General features: G+C 41.1%; 3 protein-coding genes across 3 annotated transcripts; all 3 read right to left on the bottom strand.

Moving 5' to 3' along the window:
- Positions 1-7,104: 7,104 nt before the first annotated feature.
- On the bottom strand, positions 7,105-8,033 carry LOC108700691 (serine/threonine-protein kinase N2-like). The gene is made up of 3 exons (XM_018233862.2): positions 7,850-8,033; positions 7,586-7,666; positions 7,105-7,397 (listed from the first exon to the last, which is right to left on the bottom strand). Exons 1-3 carry the CDS (start codon positions 7,934-7,936, stop codon positions 7,209-7,211), a joined length of 357 nt encoding a protein of 118 aa, XP_018089351.2. The 5' UTR covers positions 7,937-8,033; the 3' UTR covers positions 7,105-7,208.
- A 34-nt stretch (positions 8,034-8,067) lies between these two features.
- LOC108700411 (serine/threonine-protein kinase N1-like) lies at positions 8,068-10,280 on the bottom strand. The gene is made up of 6 exons (XM_041574564.1): positions 9,873-10,280; positions 9,701-9,792; positions 9,291-9,467; positions 8,954-9,016; positions 8,469-8,545; positions 8,068-8,288 (listed from the first exon to the last, which is right to left on the bottom strand). Exons 2-6 carry the CDS (start codon positions 9,757-9,759, stop codon positions 8,104-8,106), a joined length of 561 nt encoding a protein of 186 aa, XP_041430498.1. The 5' UTR covers positions 9,760-9,792; positions 9,873-10,280; the 3' UTR covers positions 8,068-8,103.
- LOC121397656 lies at positions 10,269-15,031 on the bottom strand. The gene is made up of 6 exons (XM_041574715.1): positions 14,785-15,031; positions 14,272-14,298; positions 12,848-13,000; positions 12,055-12,145; positions 11,503-11,588; positions 10,269-10,763 (listed from the first exon to the last, which is right to left on the bottom strand). The coding sequence occupies exons 1-6, from the start codon at positions 14,845-14,847 to the stop codon at positions 10,269-10,271; spliced, it is 915 nt and encodes a 304-aa protein (XP_041430649.1). The 5' UTR covers positions 14,848-15,031.
- Between the last annotated feature and the right edge of the window lie 151 nt (positions 15,032-15,182).

Raw genomic sequence — 15,182 nt, 5'->3', positions numbered from 1 at the left:
TCCCATGTATAGACCTACATATCACTGAGATACTATTTACTCCTAGAGTTTCTATAGTTTTCTAAACAGTCCTACAGTTGTTGGGAGCATTGTGTTTGTTCTGTGCCTTCCTTTATAATGTGCATGTTCTTAGTAGCACCCAATGAGCATAACATTCATGTTCTTAGTAGCACCCAATGAGCATAACATTCATGTTCTTAGTAGCACCCAATGAGCATAACGTTCATGTTCTTAGTAGCACCCAATGAGCATAACGTTCATGTTCTTAGTAGCACCCAATGAGCATAACGTTCATGTTCTTAGTAGCACCCAATGAGCATAATGTTCATGTTCTTAGAAGCACCCAATGAGCATAACGTTCATGTTCTTAGTAGCACCCAATGAGCATAACGTTCATGTTCTTAGTAGCACCCAATGAGCATAACGTTCATGTTCTTAGTAGCACCCAATGAGCATAACGTTCATGTTCTTAGTAGCACCCAATGAGCATAACGTTCATGTTCTTAGTAGCACCCAATGAGCATAACGTTCATGTTCTTAGAAGCACCCAATGAGCATAACGTTCATGTTCTTAGTAGCACCCAATGAGCATAACGTTCATGTTCTTAGTAGCACCCAATGAGCATAACGTTCATGTTCTTAGTAGCACCCAATGAGCATAACGTTCATGTTCTTAGTAGCACCCAATGAGCATAACATTCATGTTCTTAGTAGCACCCAATGAGCATAACTTTCATGTTCTTAGTAGCACCCAATGAGCATAACGTTCATGTTCTTAGTAGCACCCAATGAGCATAACGTTCATGTTCTTAGAAGCACCCAATGAGCATAACGTTCATGTTCTTAGTAGCACCCAATGAGCATAACGTTCATGTTCTTAGTAGCACCCAATGAGCATAACGTTCATGTTCTTAGTAGCACCCAATGAGCATAACGTTCATGTTCTTAGTAGCACCCAATGAGCATAACTTTCATGTTCTTAGTAGCACCCAATGAGCATAACGTTCATGTTCTTAGTAGCACCCAATGAGCATAACGTTCATGTTCTTAGTAGCACCCTATGAGCATAACGTTCATGTTCTTAGTAGCACCCAATGAGCATAACGTTCATGTTCTTAGTAGCACCCAATGAGCATAATGTTCACCATTAAATACAGCAGGGGTTGAGGGCGCACTCAGTTTTCCCCCTGAAGATTTTCTTTGTGGGGAGGGGGACTGATCAGCCACTGATTGTGCCCATAGTGGGGTAAAATACACAGAGGGTTTCATGGAAAAAAATGTATGTTCAGTTATGTTTTTCCACTTTTTTCAGGGAAGATTCATATGGATGTGAGAGACAAACTAACCTGTGCTGTGAGATCCATACAGACCCTGTACCCTGCTGTGTGGCCATAACTACTGCCAGGACTGTTTTTGGACATGATGGGATACTCGAGACTTGAGAGTGGTGGGCTAAAAATATTTTACTGCCCTGGATGCATGGAGCAATACTGGAAGTTCCCAGAATGGAGAAGAAACCAGTTGCTGCATAAGATTGTTTAGAATTTCATCCTTACTCACCCAAAGCACCGTGTCCCCAGAGACGTCTGATTCTACTGTATCCGCTCAGTTGTACCCTCAGATGTACCATCACCTCTGTGTGTGAGGATCATGGGAGTTAGCACAGCCAATCACCAGAACAACCATTAAATGCTCCACCTACCAGGAGCCACTAAGATATAGATGCACTTAGGATGGGGCCCGTGTCTGTGTCCTGCCGCCTGGCTGGATAGCACAGCAGCCATGAGGTGACGTTGCTGAATTCAGACAAGATATATACTAAAGGTTGCTAGGGGAATTTGGACATGCTTTGATGTGAATAAGAGACTGGAATATGAATAGGAGAGGCCTGAATAGAAAGATGAGGAATAAAAAGTAGCAATAACAATACATTTGTAGCCTTACACAGCATTTGTTCTTGAAAGCTAGAGTCAGAAGACAGCAATTAATTAAAAAAATATAAATAATAATATAAACTAAATAAATAATGAAGACCAATTGAAAAGTTGCTTAGAATTGGTCATTCTATAACATACTAAACATTCACTTAAAGGTGAGGACAGTGAAACCCCTAGTCAATAAGAAAGGTTCCAGTATCAGCCCCCCAAGTAAATCCAGTTGCTACATTTTCTCTTCAGGTCGGTGTTCCTCTGGCCTGGGGATCATTCTGTAGCACATGCTGTGGCCATTTTGTTTCTTCTTCTTCCCAGTGTTTCTCTGTACTGAATGAAGGTTTGTGCACTCACAGTATAGAAACCACTGGGCAATTCCTGTGCTGTTCTGCACTCACCCCGGGCAACACAGAGGAACACAGGGCAGACAAGAGAATGAACAAAAGGCTGGTGCATTCTTTAAATAAGAGGCATGAGGCCCAGGGTCTCTGCTAAGGGCTTCAAATGGTAACAAATTGGCTCCCCTGTGAGTTTATCTTGTAGTGGCCTTTCATTGAGTTTGTGGCAGCGCAGTACAAACAGGGATTTGTGAGCAAATAAACTCATCATTTGTTTTATGTCAAGGAATAAATTACTGTGGGCTTGTTACTAGGGTTGTCACCTTTTTTGGAAAAAAAATACCGGCCTCCCTATATATTTAGATTTTTTTTCCCCTATTAATAACATTGTCAAGTCAAGCTTCATTTTTACAGGTCAGGTCGGTAAAAGACTGGCCAGGTGGCAACCCTAGGTGTTACCCTGTCTGATCCCACTCTTCCCCGGCACACCCTGGGATGGGAAGGGTTAACCAGCCAATTATTTGTCATTAAATGAGATATTTATCCATAAACGAATCCAAATACCCCTGTAATAGCAGCCCTGCCCCCAGCTCATCATTTCTGCCCGTGTCTCTCAACCCCTAGGGCAAGGCCAGACGCTGCGTTTTTATAAAGAAGGCGTAAATACGCATAAACTGCACTACCACTGAAACGAATGGAAAACGCTCTCTGGCAATTCACACAGGGCGCTTACAAGCTGAAATCCGCCACAGGACGCCAGTATTGACATTTTTTAGCAGAAACGCCAATACGTCAACAAACTACAAAATCAATAGACTCTATGGGATCTGCACGTTTGAAACCACACTTTACGTAAATACGTAGCGTATTTTAAATTTGGCGTCCAAATTCAATGAAAACAATGAAAAGTGCATGTAGGGAAAAGAATCCTCCATGCTGAAAAACGCATGTTGACGGGTCGCATGTGGTTTCAGTGGCATATTTAGGCCTGGCTGTTCTTTTTTAAAAACGCAACGTAAAAAGGCTGCAAAAACGCCACATCTGGCCTTGCCCTTAGGGTAGGACTCCACGAGCATTTTCGAAGCAATCCAACGCACTGCGACAAATGCATGCGACTTGCCGTGTGCGAGAAAAATAAGGTAAATAATAGAATTGTCACATTGTGTCGCATTGTTGATCCGACGCGACACGACTGTCAGATGCAGACGCTGAGTTCCACGAGCTTTTTTTTGTGCCGAAAACTCTGGCGTAGTCCTACCCTTAGGCCCCACAGTGGGAGTGGCCAGCAAGCGGGGCCCTTCCTGAGGCAAAACAAACTCCCAGCAGCCATTTAGCAATAGCCAATACATTTCAGGAGTCACAACCCCTTTCTAAAAGTCAAGCAGGCAACTTTACTTCATAAACTATTCAACCCTTCATTACTAATGGCCTAGCAATGACCAGTATTGGCTGAGTATCAATTGCTACATCTATAGTCACGGGTAATATTTATACATAAACCCAAACAGCAGCAGCAGCAGCATTTACATGTTTATTCACTACTTCTGCTGCCCTGACTCTCCTCCATTTCACTTGTTACTGACTGACTGGAAGTGACAGAGATGAGTCAGGGCAGAGACAGCTTCATATTAGGCATCCAAGTTGGGTTCTGCATGGGGAGCCAATTGGCTTTCAGACACAAGTGATTGAAAGACAGAGGAACCAATCCGGCTCTTGCTTACTGACTTTTACATCTTCCCCATCCAGGGATCCAATAAGGACAAGGTATAGTGTAAAGCTAAACAGGTAGCTGATTGGTTTCAGTTGTGAGGTAAGGAGGCAGAACCAAAGGCAAAGCATCAGCTTAATTGGTTGACTTACACAGGGGGTTGCTTGCCCCGCCCCAATTTTCTGAGGGGAAGAAAAGGCCTCAGTGAGTCAGATTTCCCGCTCACAGGGTTTGTAGCTCATTGTGTCTGAGGTGCTACTGACAGCTGGAGACTGGAGAAGAAATAGATGAATTCACATCCAGTATAACTGAGTAGTCACTATAAGTCATTCTGCCTCTGTGTAACTGAACAAAAATCATTGTATTTCCCCTGGTCACCAGCCATATAAAGGGGCCTCTTCTCCACAACACACTAAACATTTCCTCCGAAAATAAGGAAAAATAAAATAATAAGACTGACATTGAGCCCATTGAGAATCCCCGTCTGTGTGATGCTAAGATGTAACATTAAAGTGAAACTTCATTGGAATCTGCCATTAGATCTGTAAGTCTATTATTAACAGCGCTAATGAGTGCGTTTATTAGTACATCACGTTGGACGCAGTTTTTGGCAACTTTTACTCTGTATTGTCAGGAGAATCCTGTGGTGATTTTATCTGAAAATTGCCTTCACTAATGGGCCTTTTCATGTATTTTCTTCTAGGATCAGCACAGCCCATCTTTTCTGTGTGCGTCTGAATGGGCAGCTAACGGAGGTGCCAGGGTCCTGTCTTTGGGCGCCAGCAGCAGGGATAGAGAAGGGACATGGCAAGGTAACTGGCTCTTATGGTCCCTCATGTTTGTGGGGCGGCCTAGAGAGAATGATCAGTGGGTGGATTAAGTATATTGGATCTGATTCATCTCCTGGACCTGATGCCCTATGGGAGGCCACTTTAATAAGTCTCACCCCTGAGCGGTAAAGCTTTGCTTTGTTATTAAAGCAGAGGGAATTGGCTGCCTGAAAGGTGTAACAGTGATGTCATCGAGAGGCCACATCCTCCTCCAGGGCTGCCGGGTCACTATCAATTCACCGGCCTGATAGGAGCGGAGTTTAAATTAGAACTGTCCCATTTATTAAACATTGTTTCCCTCATGCTAACATATAATACGTTGATGTTTCGTTTAGGGATGCACCGAATCTACTAGTTTGGATTCGCCCGAATCCTTCGAAAAAGATTCGCCCGAATACCGAACCGAATACCGAAATTAGGGTTGGGAAGGGGAAAACATTTTTTACTTCCTTGTTTTGTGACAAAAAGTCACACGATTTCCCTCCCATCCTCTAATTTGGATGCACCGAATCCAGGATTCGGGATTCAGCCTTTTTCAGCAGGATTCAGGTTCGGCCGAATCCTTTTGCCCGGCTGAATCTGAATCCTGCTGAAAAATGCCGAACCCCAAACCGAATCCTGGATTCGGTGCATCCCTAGTTTAGTTATAGTAAGTTAGGTTGAAAAAAGACACACGTCTATCAAGTTCAACCTTAAGGGGCAGATTTATCAAGGGCCGAATTTCAAATTGGAATTTTCGAGTTTATTTTAGTGTAATTCAACTAGGGAATAGTTAAAATTCAAGTACCATAAAGAACCCTAAAAGCAAATTCACATAATATTTACTTATAGCAAAATTTAATAAAGGTCAAGATGAAAATTTATTTAGAAAAAAAAAACACTTTTCAAACACAGATTGAGAAATTTTTTTTTAATCAGATGTTTCAGAAGTATCATTTGGGCAGCACCTTCCCAATTGTCAATACCTGTGCCAATAAGCCAGTCAAGGTCTTCTTAGAGCAGTAATGGACCAACAGCAAGTGTCCCACACCCTTCCACATCCCTAGTGTAACCCCCTCCAACATACGCTGCTAATATAACCTTTCTGCTGCCTTTTACTTTCCTCTCGCTGCACATATGCCATTGGACATAGCCATCACTAGGCACTTAGTTATTATATATAAATACTAAACCTTCCAATTGCAACTCGTTTGGGCAGTGCCCTCTTTACCTCTTGTACTGGTTATTGGTTGTTTTCTAAGTAAATCTGTATGTTCAGTGTATAGACTTAGGGCCGCCATCAGGGGGGTACAGTCGTCCCGGGCCTAAAGAGCGTGCAATCTGAACCAGAAGTTCCAAAGCAGCGAAGACATGAAGTGACAAAGACCCTAATAGACGAAGACCCAAAGCCGGGAACACAGCCAAAGCCCCGAATGGAGCCGAAGCCACAAAAAGGCCTGAAGTAACCAAAGGAGGCGAAGCTGAAGCCCCAAAAGTCGGGGCCTATGGTTGTGGATGGGGCCCAGAAATATTTGTCGTACAGGCTCATTTATTGTGCAGCGCTGCTGAATATGTTGGCAGTTTAAAGGACAAGGAAAGGCTTTATCCCAACTTGTTATTATGTTGTACCACCCCCTTAGTGTACCTGATCGCTAAATTCTTTTGGCAAAACTGTTTCCAGAAATCCTCCTGCGCCCTCGGATAATTTCACCCATTCATCTTCAGTTGCAGCCGCCATGTTTCCGAGTGCGGCGTCATCAATATGACCGCAGCTAACTATGTGGGCATGTGCCGAATTAAACTGCCCCCTGACTTGAGCACGTCACTGAAGCAATAGCTTCAATACAGCGCATGAGTAAACAGGATTAAACGTGCACACAACTTTTATGTTGTCCAAAAAGAGCTGTAAATCACTTTAATGGCAGCAACAGAAAGAAGAACGCAGCATAAAGCACACACCTTGCTGCTGGTTTGCCATTGGCACAGGCCAACTAACAGGCCAAGTTGGCATCCAGGCCTGACCTGTATATAAGGCCAAAACAATATCTGGCCACATACTGTGTATCTAGATTTAAATAAACTGCACATTGTCTATTTTTCAACCCAAATCTGTGGTTCAGTTTGTGGAAATCGTTCTGATTCCATCGTTGCCCCTACACTGACTGACCAAAATAATGGCGCCAGGCCGCTTAGCTTAATAGCACCATTAGAATAAAATACATCACAAAATAGATTTGTTTTATTATAAAAATATATTTCTAAATATACATACAAAAATATATATATAAATAAATAAGTACAAAAATATAAATGGTATTAATAGGTTGAGGCTGAATTTTTAGGAGTTTGAAATCTTCTCCAGTCCCACAAGCTGAGGGTATTACTCCTGACAGTTGGTATTGTCCTGTGCACTGTTACTATTTTATAAGACTTCTGGCATCTCTTCAAATTTTGTGAATGCCTTGTGCACGTCTGAGGGAAGCGGCTGCATACTATCTGTGGGTGTTACGACACCATCATCCCTTTGCTCCTCTTCTGTAGACTGGACATCTTGCATGGGTATGAATGGCGCTTGCAACTGCCTGTCCTTCAGCGCTTTCCAGTCTATTGGCTAGAAATACAGATGAAATCAGTTTCATCTCCTACTGAATTGTGTGATTTATTGTCATATGAAATAACCCAGCATTATAACATGGTAAATGAACACAAAATATTAACTCCCTTCCAGTTGTGACGAGTGAAACCTGCCCCCATTCCTAAATACACCTGCCCCGTACAGTGTCCGAAACGTGAACTTACCTCAAAGTAATGGAATTTCTGCACTTCTTCCCCATCATTTCTATTTGATCCCAGACGGAATCCGGAGTATTTCTGTAGGAGCTACACAAAGGAAATAATAGTTAGACAGAAGCCTCAGTTTAACAACTCAATCAGTGCTAATTATATGATGTTTACTTATACTTTCTACCGTATAATTCAAGCCTAGTGTGTATATATCTCACATGGACATACGGGACAAATGTCAGCCCAGTAGGTAAGTCCAAAATACCATGTGACACTTACTTCTCTTATTATTGCAGCGGTTCTGTTATCCAGGTGGGTTGGATACTCTGGTTCTGAATTAAGAGCTTTTTCACGCAACTCCTCCATTTCTCCAGTAAATGGCAACTGCACAAATAAAAAGACATCACTTTAGTAGCTGGAAAATAGCAGCAGATTCTATTATTATATAGAGGAAATATAACAAGGAGACTATTGCAAGAGGGATTATGGGACTGAGGATACTCTACACAATCAAATAAAAAGAAGACAGAATTCTAGAGCCTAATGGGATCCATCAGTGGGTGCTTTGTACTTACTTCGCCAACAGCCATTTCATACATAGTGACACCTAAAGCCCACCAGTCCACTGATCTGTTATAGGGGTCTTCTCTGAGTATTTCAGGAGCTGCGTAACGCCAGTCTCCACACGGGTAGCTCATTTCAGATCGGTATTCAATACCTTAAATACAAGCAAAAACAAATCGGTGTTATCTTACAACCAACTGGAAGTATCGGAAGGGGGGTACAGTACAAGACTGTTTGCGTATGAGCTGATGGCCGAGTGAAGGCGGTGGACTGAGATCCGGTGCACTACACTTAAATACAGCCCAGCGTATATCATTATACCAGTATATCCTACCTGCTCTGCACACTCCAAAATCTGCCAGTTTGGCATATCCAGCGCTGTCTATAACAACATTGTCCGGTTTTAAATCTCTGCAGGAAGAGAAATGAAGTTATTGGTAATATTGTGCTTGATACAACCCTTAACTCCCACTTCACGGTATGTGGTTTCCCATAACCAGAGAATCCCCAGCCTTATGTGTGGCCTGTCAGCATAATGTTCATAGAAGCCAAAGCCCTCCTTTCCCCAGCAGTGCTGAAGCACAAGTGATATATTCCCTATACATAAGGATAAGGCATCTATATAATGAGCCCTGCTGCTATTATTGGCACAGCCTTTATATTCACAGTCCTCTCATTCACACTAGGCTTGACATCGACTCAGCTTATAAATCCTATGTTAGACAGTGTTTATTAATGTAGTAAAATCCTCCCAGTCACCCTGATATAAGTCACTGACCCCCGAGCTACAAGCCCGTTACCTCTCCCTCTAGTACTTACCGGTGGACAATACGGTTCTCATGTAAGAACTTGATCCCTAGGACGATGCACGCAGAATAGAATCTGTGAAAATAAACACAAAATCAGTTATTTTGCATAGGCAGCTCCATTTATCTATAGGAAGAACACAGTGTGGCTGTTTCTCTAAATCTTAGTGGGAGGGGGTGTAACATATTGGCACCCTAAGGGAACTAGCCTTTCCCAAGAGTAGAGAAGTTGGGGAATATACACAAATTGTAGTAGAGGAAAAACCTATAGCTGCTAATGATAGCTTGTCTCATACTAATGACTCTGCTTTGGTGCCGTGAGACCCCAGAACCCAACCAGTGATACTTACAAAGTGCTTTCATAGGGGAGAGCTCCATTCTCCAGCCGGGATGCTAAACTGCCTCCAGCAGCGAATTCCATGGCTATGTAGGCATGGTGCTCACTCTGGAAAGAGCAGAATAGACTCACGAGGAAAGGGTTCCTGGAGTTCCTCGCCAATCTCAATATGTCTCTCTCCAGGAAAAGCCTAAAACAGACACCAACATGTCAGGACAGACAGGAACGAGCCAAGGAAATGCTATGAGCACAGGGCTGATTTGCTTCAACCATAGCACTTAATTGGCAATTGGGATAATTAGTCTACTACATGTTACACAATGAAAACAAAGATCTGGCTACTATGAGAAACTGCTCCAGTGCAATTATCTCCGACGTTACTAAATCAGTCCCTACACTTTAAAAGACAAAAACTCTTCTTACCTTTCAATTATTTCATTTTCATAATAAGAAGCCTTGTCAACGAGTTTGATGGCGAGCATCTTCCCACTTTCCTTATGTTTTGCCTGATAGACCTGGAATGAGAGCGAGAGCCTTATATTTCTCTGCAAGTGACAACTAACAGCCCAATGTCAACCAGGGGCGAGTAACTCACCTGTCCAAAACATCCGCTGCCAAGCCATCGGCAGAACTGGAAGTCGTCAGTGGAGATCAAAGAGGTCTGACGACTGAATGGAAATAAAAGTCACGATTAGTCACATCAGTGAATATTCTTCTATGTAACAGTATTGGTACCGTTTACAGTTTAACTTACACAAAATCAGGTTGTTTCTGATAGGCACAAGCACCTCCAGTCTCTGTTCTCTCAGCCAGCGCCTTCTGAATGAATGAATTTGCAGGAGCCCGGGGAACCTATAATGGAAAAAGACATTTCAGAACATCGATAAGGTTTATTATACAAAAAAACCTGTCCTGTCACAATGTTCTATCAATATTCTTCTTATAATCCCACTGTTACAACTGTATCATTATAACCACAATTAGTAGGTTTCTAAGGAGAATACAGACAAGAATCATTAGCCTTTCTATTGTGCAAAAGAGAATGAACTCCTACACTTACATTCAACTCTTCCGGCAGATTCTTAGATAGGGAATCTGAATTATATTCACTGCCTTCTGACGGATACTTCATATTTAATATATTTACACTGCCTGCAGTTGAACATGACTGTTCAGGCAGCTCCTCGGATATCGCATCTAAAGTATCATCACTGACTTCTGAAGAATAGTCGATCTGCAATATATTCACACTGCCCGTTGCTGTATATGATTCTTCGGAAGAATAGACGCTCTGTAATGTATTTACACTGCCTGATCTGGTATATGAGTCTTTAGGCAGATCCTTGGATATCGCATCCAAATTATCATCACTTTCTTCTGAAGAATAGTCGCTCTTTAATGTATTTACACTGCCTGTAGTTGCATCGGATTCTTCTGCTTGATATCCCATCTCTAATGAACTACTGATCTCTTCAACTATAAGATCCTGTAAAGAGAATTATATAAAGATCAGCCGGCAGCTCTGATTGGCAGGAGGACAGACTGGGATTCCCAAGAGTTTCCTGGGAATCAGATGACATTTAGGGGGATATTTATCAAAGTCCAAATTTATCTCAATATTTTCTGCTTCAAACTCCGATCAGATCCGCTCAGGTTTTTCATTAATACATTATACCAGGGAAAAAAAAAAATCAGATTTTCACAATTATTTCGGATTTTTTCATACGATTTTCACCATTTATTCTGGAATTTTCACCCGAAAACAATGAAAACTTTGCGAAACCCATCGCACATCAAAAAATCATTGTGACTTCTCCCATTGACTTATATGCAACCTCGACTGGTCTGAGATGCCAGATTTTCAGATTCTGACTTTTCCATCCTCAGAGTTTAATAAATTCTGATAAATTTGTGATTTTTTAAAAGTCCCGTTTTATATATATACTAGACATTAAGCCCGTTAAATTAACAGGCGCGACGGTCCATGGGGCACATGCGCAGTAGCGCAATCCCACGGACACAGGGACTGGACGCAGAGACACTTCAACTTTATTATATAGGATAAAAAAACGAAATAAATTGCGAAATTTTTCAGAGTTTAGTAAATAACCCCCTAAATAAACTAAAGTGATTGCTGTGCTTCTGTACCAGTGTTTTATAAGTGACAGAACCAGCAACTGTAGCTTTTAACCTTTCTCGGGTTTTCCTTTTCTGAATATACTCACGTCTAAGTGACGGCTCTCATATGTCTCCAGTAGTTCAGAACAGTCGGCAGGTAAGGAAACAGCAGGGGCTATTTCTTCACTGTATTCTGTAAAAACCAATAGATCATCCATTAGGAGTACAACTGGGAACTATTGAAATATTGTGAAATATTGAGCTTATAGAGAAGTTATACAGTGAGTGGGTCTCTATACTGAGTATGGAGGGAATTAGGAATTTCAATAAGAAGTGTAAAGTTAATGACTTGTATTAGTTTGATTTTTCTGTGATATGTCTCTGGCGGCCCACCAGCTGTTAGTAAATTAGAGGCTGAGCCGGACATGGAGGTTTGATTAGTGACCAGGGCTCGGGGAACTTGCTCCAGGAACATTTACAAAAGGGCAAGGATTCATTTATATCATAGTTGTACTGGAATACTGTAATATCTAGCATAGTGTATTCTTAATAGCAGGCTGGCATGGGGTGTGGGTAGAGCCGATACAGCAAGGAATAACATATAGGATACATTATAGGACACATTATAGGATACAGATACTACTGATATTGTACTATACCGAGTCGCATTTCCGCTTCTTTTACGACCAGGAATATAGCTCCGGGATTCGGAATCATTTGAATTGGGTCAGAGAAGCTGCTTTCACAATCCTAAAAACAGTTCAAAAGAAAGTCGTTTAGAGGAAAATCAAACTTTATACAAACATATAACATTAGCATCACAACTAAGGTTGGAACCTTTTCTGGGAAAAAATACCGGCCTTCCTATATATTTATCCTTATTCCCAATTAATAACATTGGGATCACTGACCTTCCTATATATTTATCTTTATTCCCTATTAATAACATTGGGATCACTGACCTTCCTATATATTTATCTTTATTCCTATTAATAACATTGGGATCACTGACCTTCCTATATATTTATCTTTATTCCCTATTAATAACATTGGGATCACTGACCTTCCTATATATTTATCTTTATTCCCTATTAATAACATTGGGATCACTGACCTTCCAATATATTTATCTTTATTCCCTATTAATAACATTGGGATCACTGACCTTCCTATATATTTATCTTTATTCCCTATTAATAACATTGGGATCACTGAGCTTCCTATATATTTATCTTTATTCCCTATTAATAACATTGGGATCACTGACCTTCCTATATATTTATCTTTATTCCCTATTAATAACATTGGGATCAACCATCATTTTTACCGGCCAGGCTGGTAAAATACCGACCAGATGGCAGCCCTAATCACAACACACAATATTCATACATATACAGTATTTATAATATAAATCATTTATAGGAAATGCTTATTCTGGGGGTGGGAAAGCACCTTGATTTCTTCCTTTACTATTTCTTCTATTGCGACTTCTGTTTGGATCTCCTTTTCCTTGTGTCCTTGTGTCTGTATCCGTGCTTCTGGACTCACCACCGGTGCAACTTGGAAGAGATGAACAGGGGTCGGCACGTTGTGGTTCATCGGCTCCTGAATGGAATGAACAGGTATAGGATTTTGTTACAATCATATATAGCTAGAAACATAATAACACAGTAGTGATGGGCGAATTTATTTTATTAATTTGCCTCGAAAATTCGCTGGTGTCAAAGTTTTTTTACGCCAGCGACGGAAGCGACGCTGGCAACAATTATAGACGAAGGCGACAATTGACAGATACCCATTGACTTTAATGGGTGCCAGCCGCAAAATTGTCTTTCGCTAATTTTTGCCTGTTTCGTGAATTTCTAATGGGAAATTTGCAAAATTCGTGGACAAATTTGCCATCACTATAAGGCAGCAATTCAGTGTATCTGGTGGTAACAGCCTCATTGCACCCCCGCCTAATGGTTTTAAAAAATAGTGGTGAGCAGAACTTTCCCTACATATTATTTTGCCAAGCACCCAGAAAATGGAAAATTGTGAAGGAGTGCGGGTATCACCTGTATGTAAAGAACCACATTCCTAGGACTTCATAGTGAAAAAAAATTGAGTTTATTTCCACATTTCGGTTCCATCACTCGGGCCGAAACATTGAAATAAACACAATTTTTTTTCACTATGAAATCCTAGGAGTGCGGTTCTTTAGTTTGTATGTATGAATATTGTACCAGCACCCGGGCATGTTGAGTGCACCAGGCTGGTATATATATCTCACACTACAGTAAGATTTATAGTTATGCAAAATTGTTTATTAGTGTTTATGCCTTGATGGGAAATGGAAATTGTGGGTGAGATCACTTAGAGGCCCATTTATCAAGGGTCAAATTTTGAATTCATGTGAGTTTTTTAAAACTCCCATAAATTAGACTAATTGAACTTTATTGATAAAATCTAATTTTTCATACTCGGAAAAATTAAAACGACCGAAAACTCAAAATTATATTCGATCAAACTCAATTCGAGTTAATGTCAGGAAGGCTGCAAACATCTCTAAATTGATCCCTGGACCTCTCCCATTGACATTTAAACAGCAATTCGGCAGGTTTTAGGATGCGAAAAGTCAAATTGGAATTCTTAAAGGGCCAGAGTATGATAAATCTCAAAAATCTAATTAGAATTTATAAAAAAAAATCTCGAATAGAATTTGGATAACTCCTTAGCTGAATTTGACAGTTTTGACCAGAAAAAAAAAATTTGAATTTTCAATTCGACCCTTGATAAATCCGTCCCTTAGTGTCAATATACCGGCGCACTATAAAGGATATATAAACAGTAATATTTGTTAAAAAGAAGACAAAACAAATGGCGGTGGGACTCACATTGTCTTCGGAGATCAGATGATGGACCTGTAAATAAGAATAAAGAGGTGTCAGTAGGAAATGTGCATTCAGAGAACAGTATTTGCTTTAATAGGAATAATTGCCCTGCACTGCCCCTTTAATCAGTTGTAGCCTGGATAGAGTCCTGCGCGGGTCCATTTTTTGGAACCCATAACCGACCCGTACCCGCAATCCGGACCCACAACCCGCATTCTTACCCGCGTGGACCCACTACCTGACCTGCAAGTAACTTATCCGCAACCTGGACCCACTGACCATTAAGAATCAGGAAGTGCTGTCATTGTAAATCAGAAGTGGCCCAACCCACCGACCCACCGACCCGCTTCTATACCCGCACCCAGAACTTCTACCTGCAACCGTCAGGGTACTGCAGGCTTTTGCAGTGACCCGCGGGTACCCGACCTGCGCAGGACTATAGCCTGAGCCCTGAGTCACTTCATTCCACCCAAGTCTCATTCACGTCACATAGAGAAAGGGTCAGAGCCGCCTTACCTTGTTATTACGACGAAATTGTTTCTGGATAGTTCTAACACATCCACGAATTCTTTTCAACATGGTTCTAATTCTGCAACATAAACAGAAAATGTCTCATTAGCTCTCATTGTATTTGGAAACAAATGGAAACCCAAAGGAACGCTCGGACCGAACACAATTATTATTATTATTCCCAGTTACATTCAGTAATGAAATGCAGAAAGGCCATCTCCCATAGAGCCCATTTTATCCAAATTTTAAAAAATGATTTCCTTTTTCTGTGTAATAATAAAACAGTCGCTTGTACTTGATCCCAACTAAGATATAATTAATCCTTATTGGAGGCAAAACCAGCCTATTGAGTTTATTTCATGTTTTTATGAGTTTCTAATAGACTTGAGGAATGAAGATCCAAA

Source organism: Xenopus laevis, chromosome 8S, assembly GCF_017654675.1.
Source record: "Xenopus laevis strain J_2021 chromosome 8S, Xenopus_laevis_v10.1, whole genome shotgun sequence".
Lineage (NCBI taxonomy): Eukaryota > Metazoa > Chordata > Amphibia > Anura > Pipidae > Xenopus > Xenopus laevis.
Note: the sequence above shows the minus strand (reverse complement) of the source record. Positions and strands in the feature narration are given on the sequence as shown.

Coding starts and splice junctions, on each gene's coding strand:
- LOC108700411 (XM_041574564.1), bottom strand. CDS start 9,759: ATGCTCGCCATCAAACTCGTTGACAAGGCTTCTTATTATGAAAATGAA. Junction 9,017..9,290: donor CTCCCCTATGAAAGCACTTT/GTAAGTATCACT, acceptor TTATTTTCACAG/ATTCTATTCTGCGTGCATCG. Junction 8,546..8,953: donor GAGAACCGTATTGTCCACCG/GTAAGTACTAGA, acceptor CTCTTCCTGCAG/AGATTTAAAACCGGACAATG.
- LOC108700691 (XM_018233862.2), bottom strand. CDS start 7,936: ATGGAGGAGTTGCGTGAAAAAGCTCTTAATTCAGAACCAGAGTATCCA. Junction 7,667..7,849: donor CCGCTGCAATAATAAGAGAA/GTAAGTGTCACA, acceptor TCCTTTGTGTAG/CTCCTACAGAAATACTCCGG. Junction 7,398..7,585: donor AGAAATTCCATTACTTTGAG/GTAAGTTCACGT, acceptor CTGTATTTCTAG/CCAATAGACTGGAAAGCGCT.
- LOC121397656 (XM_041574715.1), bottom strand. CDS start 14,847: ATGTTGAAAAGAATTCGTGGATGTGTTAGAACTATCCAGAAACAATTT. Junction 13,001..14,271: donor ATCTGATCTCCGAAGACAAT/GTGAGTCCCACC, acceptor CATTCCATTCAG/GAGCCGATGAACCACAACGT. Junction 11,589..12,054: donor AGAAGCGGAAATGCGACTCG/GTATAGTACAAT, acceptor TGGTTTTTACAG/AATACAGTGAAGAAATAGCC.